We start from the raw sequence: 17,543 nt of genomic DNA, 5'->3' as shown, positions 1-17,543 counted from the left end.
AAACTTTAAGTTTAATCCTTACTTTGTATTGTAGCTATTTTTCATAAAAACACCTTGAAATCTTGCAGAAAATTCATAGCATGGACTATAAAACTCATACATAAACATAGAGTTAAAATATTCTGAAAAATGGGTCCGGGCGGTGGTGCACCTGGTTACAGTGTTACAATGTGCAAGGACCTGGGTTTGAGCCCCTGGTCCCCACCTGCAGGGGGAAAGCTTTGCGAGTGATGATGCAGGGCTGCATGTGTCTCCTTCTGTATCCCCCCAGTCCCTCCCTCTTGATTTCTGACTGTCTCTATCCAATAAATTAAAAAATTCTGAAAAATATGACTTGTGAAATATCTCTGGTGATTTTTGGATTTTTTAAATTTTACTAAGCTTTTGGATAAGGAGGTTGAGAACGAAACCTTACTTCACCATTTTATGTTACTCTTTTTGTTTGTTCTTGTTTATCAGTGCCTGGGTTCAAACTGAGGGCCTGCTGTGTGCAAGACATGCACTTTACCATTGGGTCCTCTTCCCAGACAAATTAATACTTACTGCTGAAACTGACATTTGACACTATAAAAACAACAAAGTTCCTTTTGATTTTTGACTTAGAAAGATTTTGTATTCTATATATAGAAGTTAGTGCTACCTTAAACATAAAAGCCATAAAGGTACATCTGGAATAAGGGTAGTGTGTTACTCCTAGTCCTTTATCTGGGTCGTCATTAAGAAATCTGTGAAGTTTAGAGATTGAAAACCATTGGTATAGGTTACCTCACTCCTGATTCCGATCTAATGAGGGTGATTTGTTTAAATCATACTTTGCCAGGTTCTGCTACTCTGGATTTTTCAAGGAAAAGGAGATACAGCTTAGTGATTCGTTGATGTCAGGGGGGTTTCTTCTTTTCCTGTCATATTGAAAATATCATTTTCCCTAGTTAAGTTTGGAAGGTGAATTTTAAAAAGATGTATTTATGAGACAAAACAGAACATCACATCTGGCATATGTGATGGTAGGCTTTGAACTCTGGACCTCATGTTTCAAAGTCCATTGCTTCGTCAACTGTGCCACCTCCTGTACTGCTAGAAGGTTTTTTTTTTTTTTTTAAATACTTGGTCTACACATATTTATAACATGGAGTTTTGCTTGTAAGAGTTTCCAAGTCTGAATACACAGTTCTTAAATGAATTTTTAGCGCCTAGATACGTATATTTATTGCAAGAATATCCAGTCCTGGCAAAAATCTCCCATGGTACTTCCATGAAAAACTTACTAAATTATTTAAACATTCTTACTGAAGAGCTAAAACAATTTAAAGAGCTTTCTTTGCCTACATGGTTTTATTATTCAAAAAAGGCTTCTAATTTTTTTTTTTTTTTTTTTTTTAATCAGACCACTGCTCAGCTCTTGCTTGTAGTGTCAGGATTGAACCTGGAATCCTGGAGCCTCTAGCACTTTTTTTAGCATAAGCATTATGCTATCTCCCTGGCCCCTAATTACTTCTCTTTTGTTCTTGTTTTGCCTCCAGTTGCTAGGGCTTGATGCTAGCACTACAAATCCACTGCTTCTGGCAGCCTTCCCCCCATACGGGTAGATAGAGGGAGAGACAGATAGACACCAGCAGACCTGCTTCACCACTTGTGAAGCAACCTCCCTTGCAGGTAGGGAGCCAGAGGCTCAAACTGGGATCCTTGCCTAGGTCCTTGCACTTCAGACTATGTGTGTTCCACTCAGTGCACCACCGTCCAGCCCCCTCCCTAATTACTTATCTGAAAAGATCTTTTCAGAATTCTGTTCCTAAGACCTTTTTTTTTTTTTAAAGCTATTAAGTCTTAATAGCCACCATATTTCACTAGTTTTCAGCACTTAATTCTACAAGATTATACTTGTTTTTTATACAGTTTAACTACAGTTTCACATGTTAAGCTTCCAAATCCACCTAACTCTCCTATGTAATTATCCGAAATACTTTTCCAAACATTAAAGTAGTAGTAAAAGTGTTTCTAGGACATTTAGAATCCAATCCTGTTTGTAGTTGAGGGTGGAGATGGGAAAAATTCTGAAGGTAGTGAGAGTTGTAGGTCTGTCTTCATATAATTCTCCTGTTATCTTTTTAACCCATCCATTAACTGCTTCAGCCATTGATACTAAGCAGTTTCATCATCATAATATATATGAATATCATTAACATCCAAAAATTAGAAAACCATTTTCCATCACATCTTACCATGTCATGGTCTTCCTCAAATTGCCTTCCAGTATTTACTGGGTTTCACTTACCACTTGTGTCTAGCTTAACTTTTTCTGACTTCACCGATTGCTGCTAGGAACGTGGCTGGTCACTCAGCAACGTAACCCAAATCACAGGGGGAAGACCTTGAAATATTGGAGAGACTGATCTGCTCTGAATATACTCAATCCAAAGAAGTTCCAGGGAGCTGCATCAGCTTGCTGTGATTTTTGTCACCTTTTTTTTTTTCTCCCTCATCATGGACAATAAAACTGGAAAGAAAAAGCTAAGCAATTCGACAGGAGACAAAGATGAGTTGCAAGAGTTGATTTGTGGTGACCTGAAGACTTAACATCTCCAAGACTTTCTGAGCCTTTCAAACGTTTCAACCTGTCAGACTGTTGGGATGATGCAAGGCGTTGGAAGACAGAATTCATTCATTCATTCACTGTTGCTGTGACTGGTGAATAATGGCAGATCATCTACCTGTTGAGGAAGGAATCAGTTGTAACAGGTATTTTAAAAATTTAACAACCTCAGCAGTGTGTGGCCAAATGAACTCTGTAATAAAACTCAGATCATTAGCTGTTTGTTTTTTAATGCAGTTTAGGGAAGGTGTGTATTTGATACACATATTAAGTTATCCTTGATGAAAAATCTTTTTCCTTTTACTATGAAGGAATCCCAAGACTCATAAGCTCATCAAAACTTTCAGGGCTTTACTTCCTAAGTAAACACTGTGGTTCAACTCAAAAGCCAGAGAAATCTGATAAAACAGGAACAGATAATACTGTCCAGATTGAAGGATAGAATCTCCTAATTACATAAAAATAAGCATTTTTTTTTCTTTTTCCAGATTTGAAAACATTTAAATATGGTTAGGAATTCTTGGTTGTTACGTGAGTTTTCTCCACCCTATTTTAATTTCTTTCCCCCCCTCTTTTTTTAGGAGCAGAGGGAATCATCAATTGTTTTTTAACTGCTGTAGTGAAGATTGGGTTTTGAACTTTTTTGAAGCCAAGAGGTACCAACTAAACTACAAGACAAAACAAGGACTAATGCTCACTTGGGAGAAGAATGCTTAGTACTGGAAGACTTGATGTTGAATACCTCCTGAATGCTTCTTTTGAGATTATTCCTACACAAACTTCAGTAGCATCTTAAGAGGAGTCCCTGGAGAAACATTGATTCCCTGGGTGGAGTATCCTACCATTGGCCGATCTGAAGAGTTAAATCTGGATTTGACTGCTCTGTTCTTACCAGGAATGTTATTAGGCTAGCCTTTAACCAATCCCTAAACAACTATAATCATTCATTAATCCAGCATTTCCTCAATTAGCAGTTTAAAAGATGAACAGATACTATTGTTACCTAATTATAATTCTTAAGAAACATGAGTTCTAATATTTGACTAACACTGTAAATTATGCTTCCTTTTTTAGTTTGCTAGTGATAGTTTTGTTCTATTTTAAATCTATTTAGACATATTGAATGTGATCTGATCACATAAGCTATGATCAAAGGAGCATGCCCCCCCTTTGTAGTTGTGAAATCATTGTTTCATTTTATATTTAAGAATAATTACAGGGTTCCAGGAGATGGCTCATGTAGCAGTACACACACTTGTTCGTGTGTGAGGACCCGAGTTTAAGCAACCCCCACCACAACATGGGAGCACTGTGCAGAGGGGAAGCTTCACAAGTGTGGAGTAGTGTTGTAGACAGTCTGTCCTTCCCTCTCCCCCTCCCCCCTCCTTCCCTTCCCCCACCCCCCTTTGTCTTCATTAAAAACAAAATAAATTAAAAAAGCTATCAGGTGCAATGGAATCATGCAGATGAAAACAATAATAATTGCAGGGCCAGAAACCAAAGTTGTTTCTATTTAGCTAATCCAAGGCTTTCCTCTGCTTTCATACATTGTGTGTTTTAAATTTGAAATGAGTTCACAAAACATTTTTATTTAATATGTCATGTATATTGAAGGTGTAGGATATTTTTGGGAGGTTTTGTTGTCATTTTGGCTTTGCTTTTTTGCACTTGCATTGAAGTGGATGAGGACTTTTCTGCATCTATTCTGTAATTCAGCCCAGGAAAGACACAGAGGTATACATACATCATTTATATCTCTGTCCTCACAGTTTAATGCAATATACTAACTGAATGAAGATGACTTTCTGTACTTAAAAAACTCATAATTAGGGAGTCGGGCGGTAGCTCAACGGGTTGAGGGCATGTGATGCGAAGCGCAAGGATCAAGGATCCTGGTTCAAGCCCCTGGCTCCCCACTTGCAGGGGAGTCAGTCACTTCACAGGCAGTGAAGCAAGTCTGTAGGTGTCTTATCTTTCTCTCTCCGTCTCTCTTCCCCATCTCACTCCATTTCTCTCTGTCCTATCCAACAACAACTACAACAATAAAAAAAAAAAAGCAACAAAAGGGAATAAATAAATATTTAACTTAAAAAAAACTCATAATTGACAAGCAAGGGTATTTACCAGGAAAGAATATGTATGAAATTGGTATTGTCCTTGAGAAACAGAGGTATATGTACATGAAAACAATTTTATAGAAGAATTTTATTTTGACTATCCACCAAAAGTTTGAAAAGCTTGATAAAGTTTGTGATTAACAAAAACATGCTTTGCACTGAAGTGAGGAACGGACCACAGTGGGTGGGAATAAACTACAGTTTGGTCACCTTAGGAGTATAGATGGCAGTGGTTGGAGTTGTAGGTAGAATATCATGTTATTGCTTAGAGAGATTGCCTTTAGCTATAGATAAAATTTGGAGCTTTTTTTTCTTCCCTTCTCTCTATTTATTTATTTATTTATTATTAATTATTTATTGCCACCAGGGATATCAGTGGGGCTTAGTGCTGGCACTACAAATCCACTGCTCCCACCCCAGTAGCTGTCAGGCTGAGCTTCATTGACGGGAGACAGACGACCCGGGACTCATGGTTGAGCTGTAGGCAGTATCTCTTTATTCATGCAGGACTAAGCGCAATCAACTAAACCGAACAATGTTGTCTTTATATATACTTCCCAAGTAGGGCGTGAACAGGATGTGACGCAGAGAGGGTGGAGAGAGAAGTGACTGGTGAAAATCAGGGTGTGACAAGGAGAGGGGGTGGAGCAGGTGAGAATTCTACCACTAAACCACCAATGCCCTGGAGGGAAGGTGGTGCTTTATGTAAATGTAAAAGTGATTTATATAAATAGACGGCAGTGGTTATGTAAATAGAATGCAGTGTTAAGCAGGGGGGGATTTAAACCAAATGAAACAAGGGGTTTTTAAAAGCAGAATTAGAAGATACCAACAAGTAGCTTCCCCATCCCTCTTAATTTTTATTAGATTTAGATAAGACAGAGAGGATAGGGAGATAAAGGTAGAGATAGACACCTGTAGAGTGCACTGCCTCACTACTGTTGAAGTGGACCACCACCCCCCCCCCCCTCAAGCAGGTGGGGAGCAGAGGCTCGAACCCAGGTGCTTGAGTTTGTTAATATGTGCACTTAACCAGATGCACCACTACCCAGCCCCTAGAGCTGGTTTTTCTTACCTAAAGCTCCTTTTATCCAAACTTGCCTTAGTGTAGAAACCCCATGATCTCATTGATGTCAGGAGGGGGTTAATACTATGTCCATACAAGATAGGAAAGCTTAAAGTCCCAGAGTATCATTTACTTACATTTTTAAACCAGTGACACAACTTAACCTTTTTAATGTAATTGATAGAAATAAAGGCTTTTAAAAATGTCTTAAGGTTTCTGTATAAAAATATACTAAGGGCAGTGGAATAGCTAACTTGGAATGTACTGCTTTGCCATGTATACCATAAACCAAATTCAAGCCAGCTCACCACTTGATTAAGGGAAACTTTATCTTAAAAAGGGAGGTGAGGAGATTATGTGCAATAGAATAATTCAAATAATTATGTCTTCAATACATGTTTTTAGAAAGAGAAAACATGGTGCTATCCTGTGCCTTCATTGTGACAGTTAAAGAGCCCACAGCCTCACATATTGGAGGAGCACTTGATGGCTCAGCTGCCACCTCCAGTGCCTACCCGCTCAACCCCCTACCTTCACCCCCTGCTCCCTTTCACCCTTGAATACATTGATTAAAGCTTAACTTTTTTTTTTTTTTTTTAATCAGAGCACTGCTCAGCTCTGACTTACGGTGGTGCAGGAGATTGAACCTGGGACTTCGGAGCCTCAGCCATGAGAGACTGCATAACCATTATGCTGTCTACCCCTGCCCTAAAGCTTAACTTTATATACAAAGGTGTTCATGCCTGAAGTCCTAGATTCAGTTCCAAGCACTATCATATGTCAGAGCTGAGCAGTGAGTGCTCTGGCTTCCCATTACTCATAACTTACATCAAAAATAATGTGGAGAAAAGTTCCTGCTTTCTAGTTGTTAAAGCTAGTTTTAGCCATTTGATAGATTTTTGAACACATGTTCTAGGTACTAGAAATATAAAAGGTAGGGAACAGGCTAATTTGAACTAGTATTAAGTCTTTAGCTTGAGAATGGTATTTTGGCTGGGATGCTTTCACTCTGTATTTCCTGTTTGTTAGCCGGAACAGAAAGGTTTTTACATTATGTTTTTTTAAAAAATTAGCTAGAAATTTCCAAGTAGACACCAATGATTTCTAAAGAAATATCTTAAGAAATCACTGGTTCAATTTTAATCTGATTTCCCTATTTGAGTGTAGTAACATTTTTTATTTTAACTTGAATTTTTAACATTCTTTTTGTTTGTTTTGGTTCTTTAACAGGTTTCTAAGCATGAATCGAGGAACAGAAGAAGCAGAGCAGATGATCGGAGCAGCATTTGTTTCTCCCCAAATCTAGAAGTTTTAGTTCATATGTACACTAGCCAGTGGTTGTGGACAACCATTTACTTGGTGTAAAGAACTTAATTTCAGTATAAACTGGCTCTGGGCAGCGTTTGATGATGCTGTATCCTGAGTTGTAGCCGCTGTAATTGTGAATATTAACTGAGATAGTGAAACATGGTGTCCAGTTTTCTATTGCATTTTTTCAAGTGGAAAAGTTAACTAAATGGTTGACACACACAAATTGGTGGAGAAATTGTGCATATGCCAATTTTTTGTTAAAACCCTTTATTTTGAACTATACTGCTTTGAGATCTCATTTCAGAAGAACGGCATGAACAGTCTTCAGCCACAGTTGTGATGGTTGTAAATGCTCACAGTTATGCATTCTTAGGGTTTATCTTTCCCTGGGGTTTGCAAGTTGTTCACTTAAAACATTCTTAAAATGGTTGGTTGGCTTCTTGTTTTTGCAAGCCAGCTAATATGGTAGCAACCAAAGATTCCAGTGTTTGAGCATATGAAAGACTGCCTGCTTACCTGTGCTAGAAATAACAGCATCTAAAGTGAAGACTAAAGAAAAACTTAGTGACTACTAGATTATATTAGGACTCTGCATTAACTCTATAATGTTCTTGGTATTAAAAAAAATTTGTCACAAATTTAGTTAACATCTTACAACTGAACATGTATGTATGTTGCTTAGATAAATGTAATCACTGTAAACATCTATATGATCTGGGATTTTGTTTTTATTTTGAAATGGGAGCTTTTTTTGTTTACAAGTTCATTAAAAACTAAAAAATGTTTCTGTAAGGAAATGAGAGTTTTTTAAAACAACAAAAATGCCTTGTAACTCACTATGAAATCAAATCGCCCCAATTTTTTTAGACTACTTTAAGCCATTTGTTACATACTCTTTTTCAAATCAATTTAAATTTAGCGTTATGACTTTTTTAATTTAATTTTTTTTTTTCTTGAAGGGAAAGGCATTGATTTTTCTTTAAGTCTTGCAAGCACACTATCTGGTACTATAGCTGCCAAGACTTTATATTGTAATCCTGCCACAGCAGACCAACAGCTGGACTGATTTTGAATAACAATGAAAGCTTTAAAGGGTTTGACTACAAAATGAAGATTTTCTATAAATTCCTTGTTTATTGACTTTGAGTACGGAAAGCATCACACCAAGTTAGGTTCATGTCATGGCTGGGTAGCCTCAGCCCCATGTATTTCTATAAGTTATCTGTATTTCCTCTCAATCTTAACTGCATCTTTTTTTGATCCAAGAGAAAGAGAAACTTATTTACAACAATTTTCTTTAATGTAATTTATTAAGTTATAGCATGTCAGGATAAATTAAAAGAAATTCTGTCTAAAAATGCTGCCAGGAGCCTATTGTGTAAAATGTAGGTATTTTGTAAAATAACCTTGAAATTGTAAATTGACACATGTGGTCAGATTGTGTCAGGTTTAATTGGTTTTGCTTTTTTTTTTTTTAATTTGAAAACTACTTTAGCAATAACTAATTCCATGGTTACATTCTGCATTAAAATATCTATTAGCACCGTCATCTTGCAGAAATCTTAATGAGTACAAACTTTTGGGGTAGACAGCTTCTTTGTTTCTTTTCTATCCACTCATGTCAGTTAAGGTATTTGTTTCTTGACTAATAAACCCTTTGATACTTTTAGCCAGAAATCAGTCTCATAAAGCTATTTTTGAGTATAGTTTGTGTAAAATAAAAATGTTTAGCTTTGGTAATAACTTTTCCAAGCTGAACTCCCTCTAGCAAGATATTTTTCAGTGCTTTTATTTACTATGCACTTAGACTATGCACTTTTTCTGAAATATTTTTGTAACACTTAACTTTTTTGTATTTTTGCCATTTGAAAAGGTTGTGGTATAGTTGGTCTGTAATTAAGTTGCAGATTTGAAACTGCTGTTAGCTTTGTAAATCAAAATATAGGTGTTCTTGTCCTGGTATGTCGTCATCCATCTACAGCTGGAGCTGGAATCCCATTGACCTTCTAGCTACCATTCATTTTCTTCACAGTTCACAAAAGAAGAATGTGAAATTCAGTGAATGATGTTACTAATCCTGTCGGGAGATGAATCTCATTTCACCAAAATTAAAATGTGTTTTTTCCACTAAAATGATGGTACAAGTTGAAGACACATCATTCTGAAATTGGAAGACCTCACCACTTAAGGCTCCACAGCGGCTTACTCAGCTGAACTCTAGGTTATTACTCTTTACTTTGTTCACCCGTTGGGCAGTGCAGTTTTCGTTTTTTCTTCTTTTTTTTAATGTTGGGAGATGGCCATTTTAACTACTGTTGAATGTCTGTTTTGGGAAGGTATAACAAGAAAATAAAAAAGAATATATGTAAAGGGAGAGACTGCTTATCTCCTCCCATATGGTTGTGCTGATGATCTTAAGGCATACAAGTAGATTTTTTTTTTTGAGGTTTGCTTTTACTGTTTCCTACCAACATGTATTAAGAGATTTTCTAGTTTTTACTAGTCCTTGCAGTAATGTTCAGTGCTTTTGAGTAAAGCATACTGTAATTATAAACTTAAACATCAAAAAATGTAGAGCCCAAGCCAGTGAGCTAGATTTCTCTAATAGATGGCTGAGATAATGAGAGTAGGTTCAATAGTATTTTGCCAGTTTTACTCTCTTAAACAGCGACAACCAAATGTTGCAAAAAAGATCTGTGAGAGAGTATATAAACCCGCTCTTTGTGGGACTCACACTACTTTGATCTATTGTACTTGGCATTTATGAGATTCTTCTACCTCCACCCCTGTGGAATAGAACATTTTTAGTGTACTTTGAATTAGATGAAGGTGATGAACCTAGTGTACGGTGATTTAATTGTGTGACATGCTCTGTTTTTAATCATCAGATGATACATTGTGACGGTAGAGTATCTTCTGGAATAACATGTTGAACCAGTTCTCAAGTCTGAGAACTTGCAAAAAGGATTATGAAAAATGTTGAGCAATGGCAGTGCAGTTAGAGTAGCTATCCAAGCCACATCTCAATCAAATTCACCAGTGAAGCTGTGGACTCAAAAGTGGTCAGAATTCTACAGTGAGAATTTAAACTCAGCAAATATAAGAGTCCTGGAAAAATCACAATTAGTTTGGTGTCAAAGATAGAACCCAGGCCCTTAAAGTTGGGAAGTATGCACTTTGCACTTGAGCTATATACCAGATCACACTTAGTTATTTTGTTTAGCTTCATCCTTTTCAGTTTTGTGAAAATTGGTTTGTTCTGATGCACTCCCTCCCCATCTTAAAGGGACTGTTACTTCTATTTACAGCTATTGGGATCTATATTGTGAAGTGGTTGTAGTAATAGAAGTATTTGGGAATAGTCTTGGTGTTAGTACTGTCCGAAACTTGAGTCAAAGTAGCTAGTGTGCATTCTAAGTGAAATTAAGGTAGAGAACATCTTGAGACCAATTAAATAGGCTTTCATCATGTGAGTTCTTATAGGTAGATATATTCAGAGGATTTAACTTTCAACAACATAATGCATTCCAAATTGATTTTAGAATGTTGAGAGCTGTTGTCAGCTACAGGGTATGTATGTGGCCAGGTTAGCTTCATTTTAACAGTTCACAACATGTGAAATAATTTTCTTGGTTTGTTTCCTTTTAATATTTTAGTTATTCCCTTTTGTTGCGTTTGTTTTATTGTTGTATTGTTATTGATGTTGTTGTTGGATAGGACAGAGAGAAGTGGAGAGAGGAGGGGGAGAGAAAGACACACCTGCAGACCTGCTTCATCGCTTATGAAGCGATCCCTGCAGGTGGGGAGCCAAAGGCTCAAGCCAGGATCCTTACGCTGGTCCTTGCGCTTTGCACCACCTGCCTGCGCTTAACCCACTACACTACCGCCTGACTCCCCTGTTTCCTTTTCTAGAACTTATTTATTTCTAAAATGGAAACTCAAGACTATGGGATAAGGGGGGTAGAATTCCCACCACCAGGGCTCCCAGATGAATCCCATCCCCTCCTTTGATAGCTTTCCTATTTAATCTCATGGGAATATGGACCCAGGGTCACCATGCAGTGTAGAAGGTGGAAGGTCTTGCTTCTATAATTGCTTCCCCGCTGAACATGGGCATTGACAGGTCAGTCCATACTCCCAGCCTGTCTCCCTAAAGGGGCAGGGCTCTGAGGAAGTGGAGCTCCAGGACACATTGGTGGGGTCATCTGTCCAGGGAATTCTGGTTGGCATTATGGTAGCATCTGGAACTTGGTGGCTTCACCCGAACTTCCCAGTTTTAAAGCAGCCTCCTAGGAGAGCTCAGGCCATGCATTGTCTCCATGTTGCCATCTTGGTTCTGCCTGTTTGCTTGTTTTTAAATGTTGTTTTGTTTTGTTTTTAGTACTTATTCCCTTTTGTTGACCCCCTTTTATAAAATAGAAACACTGACAAGACCATAGGATGAGGGGTACAATTGCCACCCCTGGAACTCCATATCCCTTTCCCTGATACATTTCCTATTCTTTATCCTGGGAGTATGGACCCAGGGTCATTATGAGGTGCAGAAGGTAGAAGGTCTGGCTTCTGTCCTTCTCCACTGAACATGGGTGTTGACAGGTTGATCCATACTCCCAGCCTGTCTCTCCCTAGTGGGGCAGAGTTCTGGGAAGTGGGTCTCCAGGGCACATTGGTGGGGTTGTCTGTCCTGGGAAGTCTGGCTGGAATCTGGAACCTGGAGGCTGAAAAAGTTAAGATAGAAAGCAGAGCAAATTGTTGACTAGTGAACCTAAAGGCTGGAATATTTGCCAATGAAAACTTGAGGTCTCCATTTTGGAAAAAGCTAGTGGGTCTATTTTAGGTATTTTCCAATCTACCCATGACTTTACTATTTTTTGCCTGCACCTGACATCTAATTTGCAGGTGACCTAAGCTGTTATCTGGGGGGATGGTATCGTAGTTGGAAAAAGAACCAGAAAGCTGGATCAGGGAAGATAGTAGCTTCCAGATTTGGTAAAAGTATATAAATATTGTTAACTGTAAACCCCATTGATTTAATCTGGGGCCCATATTCAACATAGGAGCCTTTGTAACCTCTGCATCCATGTAGGTCTGAGCTCACCTTCCATGGTCACAGCTAGGAACATTCTAGGCTGTGCCAATTTCAGGACCTTTGAATGATAGTATACTATCCAGTCTCCCTTTGGAGAATGGAACATTCCCTACCATTATCGATCCACATTGAGGGTCAGGTCCGACGGGTCCATTATGTTCCTGATGGAGATGACCAGTGACAGTGGTGAGAGGTATCTGTTAGAGGTCTAGGCCAATTATGTCTGTGGGAATCCCAGGGTTCCCTGACTAGGGCCCCAAGTGATGGGGTGGCCTGGTAGTGACTAAAGAGTCATCATTAAAGTATGCCAGTCTCTTGACTCTGTTGAGCTTTTGTAGTCCTTAATTTGCCTGACATGGTTAGCTTTGGAGTGACTGGGGGAACGTGTAATAGGTAGGTGAGGATATCTAGGTCTAAGTAGAAACTTTCATTAGTTACTTTATTGTGTCTAAGTCTGTCTGCTTGCTAACATTTAGTAACACTGCAAACTACTGTGCACTTTTGCTTTAAGGTACATGTTTTACATCAACTTCTGGATATATGTACATATGCCCCATCTCATGGACCCTGGTCTATATCTAGGTTTTGAGCTTTGTTAAGTGTACCTCCCGAAATGAATTTAAGGGGTCCTGTGAGCTAGGAAAGGTCTCAACCAGAGTAGTGAAGCTGGTAGGTTTACATTCCATGCCTGATGTGTCTGGATGCAGTCCAAAGTGAAACATGCCAAGGTGGTAGGAGATAATTTTTGCACCGTAGTGTAGCAATTGTTACAGAGAGCTTTTGAGTGCTATAGTAATACACCTAGGAGTGACATTTAACTCAGCCATAAGTTAGTAACACTATCATCAAAGAACAGTTTGGAAATCTAGGCAAGTTTGAAATTCACTATTTACAGGGAATGGCAGAGCTGTAAAAGTCCCAAAATTGAATACTGTTGACAGAATAAAGTAGCTGAAGAGCCAATAAAAGAATGGGCTATATTGGAAATAGCCTTTGGCTGAAAGAAGGCGCTGGGAGTGGGGGATGAGGTAGCAGTTTATGGAAGCATTTAATTGAAGCTATTAGATCAGGATCATTCCCCAAAAGGAAAAAGACGCTGGAGTATCCTTTATGAATGTAAGTCATAAAGGAGTCCGTTTGGATTTAGATAAAACTGAGAGCTGTGCCATTCTTTGCTAATGAGAAAGAACAGGTTGGGGTCTACAGATTTTTTTTTTTAATTAAAAAAGCGAATCATTGCCAGTGGTCGAAATCAGAACCTTGTGGGTGCAAATTCAGCACTTGTGTGCTGTGCCTGGACCTGTCTCAGTCAAAATGATGGAAGCATTTTATTCAAAGGGGAAGAGGGATCATGATAGGATTATAGGGTTTCTGTGTGATTCAGTTCTCTAGCTTGATTTGTCAGACCACAGCTCTAACGTGTTGAAGACCTTTTGTGCCTTAGGCTTAAAAGTCTTTTTAAGTATTATTTTGTCAGCAGTTGTTGACTTTTTAAAAAATTTATTACTGAGGAGAGTTACATGTGACAGAAAGGAAAGAGAAAAGCCAGAGCACCACTTCAGTGCAGGTAGTGCTGGAGATCAAACTGAACCTACTAGTTAAGCCTCTTCCCTGACCTCTTTGTGACTATTTGGAACAAGTGGAAAGAGGCACTCCACATGAAAATGAAATTAATTTAAATTGATGAAACTTCAAAATCTGCCTAGGATGTGGAGATGATTAAGCAAGCAGGGTTTTTTCCTGACTTCAAGCCCTAATACCACTTAGGAGCACTATGGATTGTGGACTTAAATGCTTAACATCTTTCCCCTCGCCCCACCCTCTCCCCGCCATTCATCTGGGCACTACTTGGCTCTGTTTTATGTAGGTACTGGGGATTAAATTTGGGGTTGCTGGTACCTTGAGCACAAAAGGCAAATTATTTATGGATGTGAAAGGGCGGACCAGAGTGATAGATAATAGTGGGAAAAAAACCTTAGGCCCATGTACACAAGTTCTGCACTTAACCCACTAAACCATTCCCCTGGCAACTATTTGCGTATGTGGAACCATAAATGTAAGAATCATACATTAAACCTGGGAGTGTTCTTCACACAGGTAGAACATTTGTCAGTTTTGTCCTATTTATCATGAATTTTTGTTTGCTGTTTTAACCAGTTATACTAGCATGCTCTTTTACATCTAAATAGTGTTCATTTCCCAATAGGAATAGGTTCTTAGCAAAATCAGAATACTTTGATCCTAACATTTTTAAGACTTTCTAGATTTGATACAAATATTGTCAAGAGTAGCTGCATCTGTTATGCCCTCTAATTTGGAACTGTTTCCTTGCCCTTTTTTGTACGTTTTTAATGTTTAGCTGTGTGAATATGAAATATTTGAACCCTTTTTCTAGCTGTGTTCTCTGGGAGCCTGGAGTACTGCAGCATTCATAGAATCACACCTAGCATTGGGTATTGATTTTTTTAAGTATTTATTTACTTTTGTTGCCTTATAGTTATTGTTGTTGATACTGATGTCATCATTGTTGGATAGGACAGAGAGAAATGGAGAGAGGAGGGGAAGACAGGGGGAGAGAAAGATAGACACTTGCAGACCTGCTTCACTGCCTGTGAAGTGACTCCCCTGCAGGTGGGGAGCTGAGGGCTCAAACCGAGATCCTTACGCCGGTCCTTGTGCTTCGCACCACCTGCGCTTAACCTGCTGCACTACCACCCGACTCCCTCTTGGTTTCTTAAATAAGGTTTCTCATTTTGACAGTCATTTATATCATCTATATACCTTAATGGCATGACAGCCTTGGAGGAGTTAAAATGAGGTGACTAGGTTTTCATAAGTCATCCTTTAAACTGTTTAGCTAGACTCCACATTTAAATACAGGTTTTTCTTTTATTAAGATCGAGACAGCCAGAGTGAAAGGCCATGGCCCCAATGCATCCTTCAGTGTGGTGAGGGCCAGGCTTAAACCTGAGTTGTACACATGGCAAAGCAGAGCACTACTCAAGTGAGCTATTTCACTGGCCAAACAGCTTGTTTTCTTGTTAACTCATTCCAGGGACTTGCTCTCCTCCCAGCACTGTAGTGCTTCACAGCCTGACAATGTGTATGGAGCAGGGAGTGCTGTACAAGAGTAGACCTGTCTCAGCGTTACAATTGAACGTCTGCAATATTGCTGCTAAAAGTGCAAGATTTGCTCAAACAGTAATGAGCATTCATTTTTGTTGTAAATTAGTCATTTATTAATTTTTTTTTTGCCTCCAGGGTTATTTCTGGGGCATGGTGCCTACAAATCCACTGCTCCTGGAGGCCACCTTTTCCCTTTTGTTGCCCTTGTTGTTTATTATTGCTGTCGTTGAATAGGACAGAGAGAAATCGAGAGAGATGGGGGAGAGAAAGACACCTGCAGACCTGCTTCACTGCCTGTGCAGTGACCCCCCTGTAGGTGGGGTGCCGGGGGCTCCAACTCGGAGCCTTACACTTTGTGCCATTTGTGCTTAACACTCTGTGCTGCCAACAACCCCGTAAATTTTTAGGGGGCATTCACAAGTGCAAGTACTGACCTTCATGGGGGTGCAGGGTTGATAGATGAGACTGGGCCATATGGAATGTTAGCAAAATGGATGTGATACTAATAGAACAGATGGAGATTAGGCAAGATCATATCTGAATTGCATTTTTTTTTGTTTTTACTATTTTCAAATAGAAAAGGGGGAGGAGAGAAGAGACTCGGCAGGTGGCACACCTGGTTGAGTTGACATGTTATAGTGTACAGGGACCCAGGTTTGAGCCCCCAGTCCCCACCTGCAGAGAGAGCTTTGCAAGTGGTGAAGCAGAATTGCAGGTGTCTCCCTCTCTTCCCTCTCTATTTAAAAAAAGCACAGCACCAAAGCTTCCTTCAATGTGGGGACCAGTATAAGCTCTTTTTTTTTGCTTCCAGGGTTACTGCCGGGGCTCGGTGCATGAATCCACTGCTCCTGGAGGCCATTTTTCCCTTTTTGTTACCCTGGTTTTTTTTTTTTTTACCATTGTTGTAGTTATTATTGTTATTGACATTGTTGTTGTTGGATAGAACAGAGAGAAATGGAGAGAAAGACACCTGCAGACCTCCTTCACCGCTTGTGAAGCGACTCCCCTGCAGGTGGGGACCCGGGGGCTCTAATCGGGATCCTTCCACTGATCCTTGCGCTTTGCGCCACGTGTGCTTAACCCACTGCACTATCACCTGACCCCCATGAGCTCATTTAAAAAAATATATTTATTTCCTTTTGTTGTTTAATTGTTATAGCTACTATTGATGTCATTGTTGGATAGGACAGTGAGAAATGGAGGAAACAGACACCTGCAAACCTGCTTCACCCCCCCCTGCAGGTGGGGAGCTGGAGGCTCAAACTGGGATCCCTATGCAGGTCCTTGCATTTTGGGCCACCTGCACTTGAGCCACTGTGCTACTGCCCGACTCCCTATAAGCTCAATTTTTTAACTGAAATAAGATGGAAATATAAACATTTTTTTATTTGCTTTTTTCCCCTTTTGTGAGCCTTGTTTTATTGCTGTAGTTATTGTGGTTGTTACTGATATTGTCGTTGGGTAGAACAGAGAGAAATGGAGAGATGAGTGGAAGACGGGGAGAGAAAGACACCTGCAGACTTGCTTTACGGCCTGTGAAGCGACTCCTCTGCAGGTGGGGAGTCGGGGCTGGAACCGGGATCCTTATGACTTGCCCTTCGTGCCATGTGCTCTTAACCCACTGTGCACTCGACCCCCATATTTAAACTTAAAAAAATTAGTATATAAACTTTACGGTTACATCCCTATCCAAAGACAGTTTTATTGCTCTAAAATTCTTGCAAGGAGATCAGAGAATGATGAGATGATGACCCTTCATTGGTGGAGGGCAGGTGTGAGAAAATCTATGCACTGAGCATAAATTCAGAAAGTCACTTTTATGGAGAGGAGGTATTAACATCAGGAAGGGAGATACACTTCACTGGTGTTACTCTCATACAGAAAAAGTTGTATTAGGGAGCTGGGAGATGGCGCACCTGGCTGAGCACACATGCTAGCACAAGGACCCAGGTTCAAGCCCCATCCCCACCAGCAGGGGAAAAGTTCACAAGTGGTGAAACAGGGCTGCAGGTATCTTTCTCTGTCTCTCTCCCTCCCCGTCTCCCCCTCCCCTCTCAGTTTCTCTCTGTCTCTATACGATAAGTAAATATAACTTAAGGAAAACAATTTAAAAAGTAAAACTAAAAAAAGAGAAAAAGTCGTATTAAATCTAAGGGGTGGAGGGAGAATAAGAGGGCCTATTTGCTTACAAAATCCAGATAGCCATCCCAGTGCTTCTTTTTTTTTTTTTTTTTTTTTTGTCTC

At 39.4% G+C, this 17,543-nt stretch overlaps 1 protein-coding gene and 1 long non-coding RNA gene across 8 annotated transcripts in view; both read left to right on the top strand.

Annotated features, from left to right (window-relative positions):
• On the top strand, positions 1 to 3,274 carry LOC107522178 (uncharacterized). The gene is made up of 2 exons (XR_001601392.2): positions 1 to 2,736; positions 3,172 to 3,274. It is a non-coding gene; the product is annotated as an uncharacterized LOC107522178 (long non-coding RNA).
• The window catches only part of CSNK1A1 (casein kinase 1 alpha 1), a 48,979-nt gene extending 39,525 nt beyond the window's left edge, over positions 1 to 9,454 (top strand). For all 7 annotated transcript variants that reach the window (XM_060180992.1, XM_060180978.1, XM_007516387.3 and 4 more), the window contains one exon: positions 7,004 to 9,454. Coding sequence is in view for 3 of the 7 variants with exons in the window: in XM_007516387.3 (XP_007516449.1) it covers positions 7,004 to 7,011 (8 nt within the window). In the remaining 4 variants the exon portion in view is untranslated. The remainder of the gene's footprint in view (positions 1 to 7,003) is intronic.
• Positions 9,455 to 17,543: the final 8,089 nt, after the last annotated feature.

The sequence above is a fragment of the Erinaceus europaeus genome, chromosome 2, assembly GCF_950295315.1.
Source record: "Erinaceus europaeus chromosome 2, mEriEur2.1, whole genome shotgun sequence".
Classification (NCBI taxonomy): Eukaryota; Metazoa; Chordata; class Mammalia; order Eulipotyphla; family Erinaceidae; genus Erinaceus; species Erinaceus europaeus.
The sequence above is the reverse complement of the archived record's forward strand: the minus strand, read 5'-3'. Positions and strand labels throughout refer to the sequence as shown.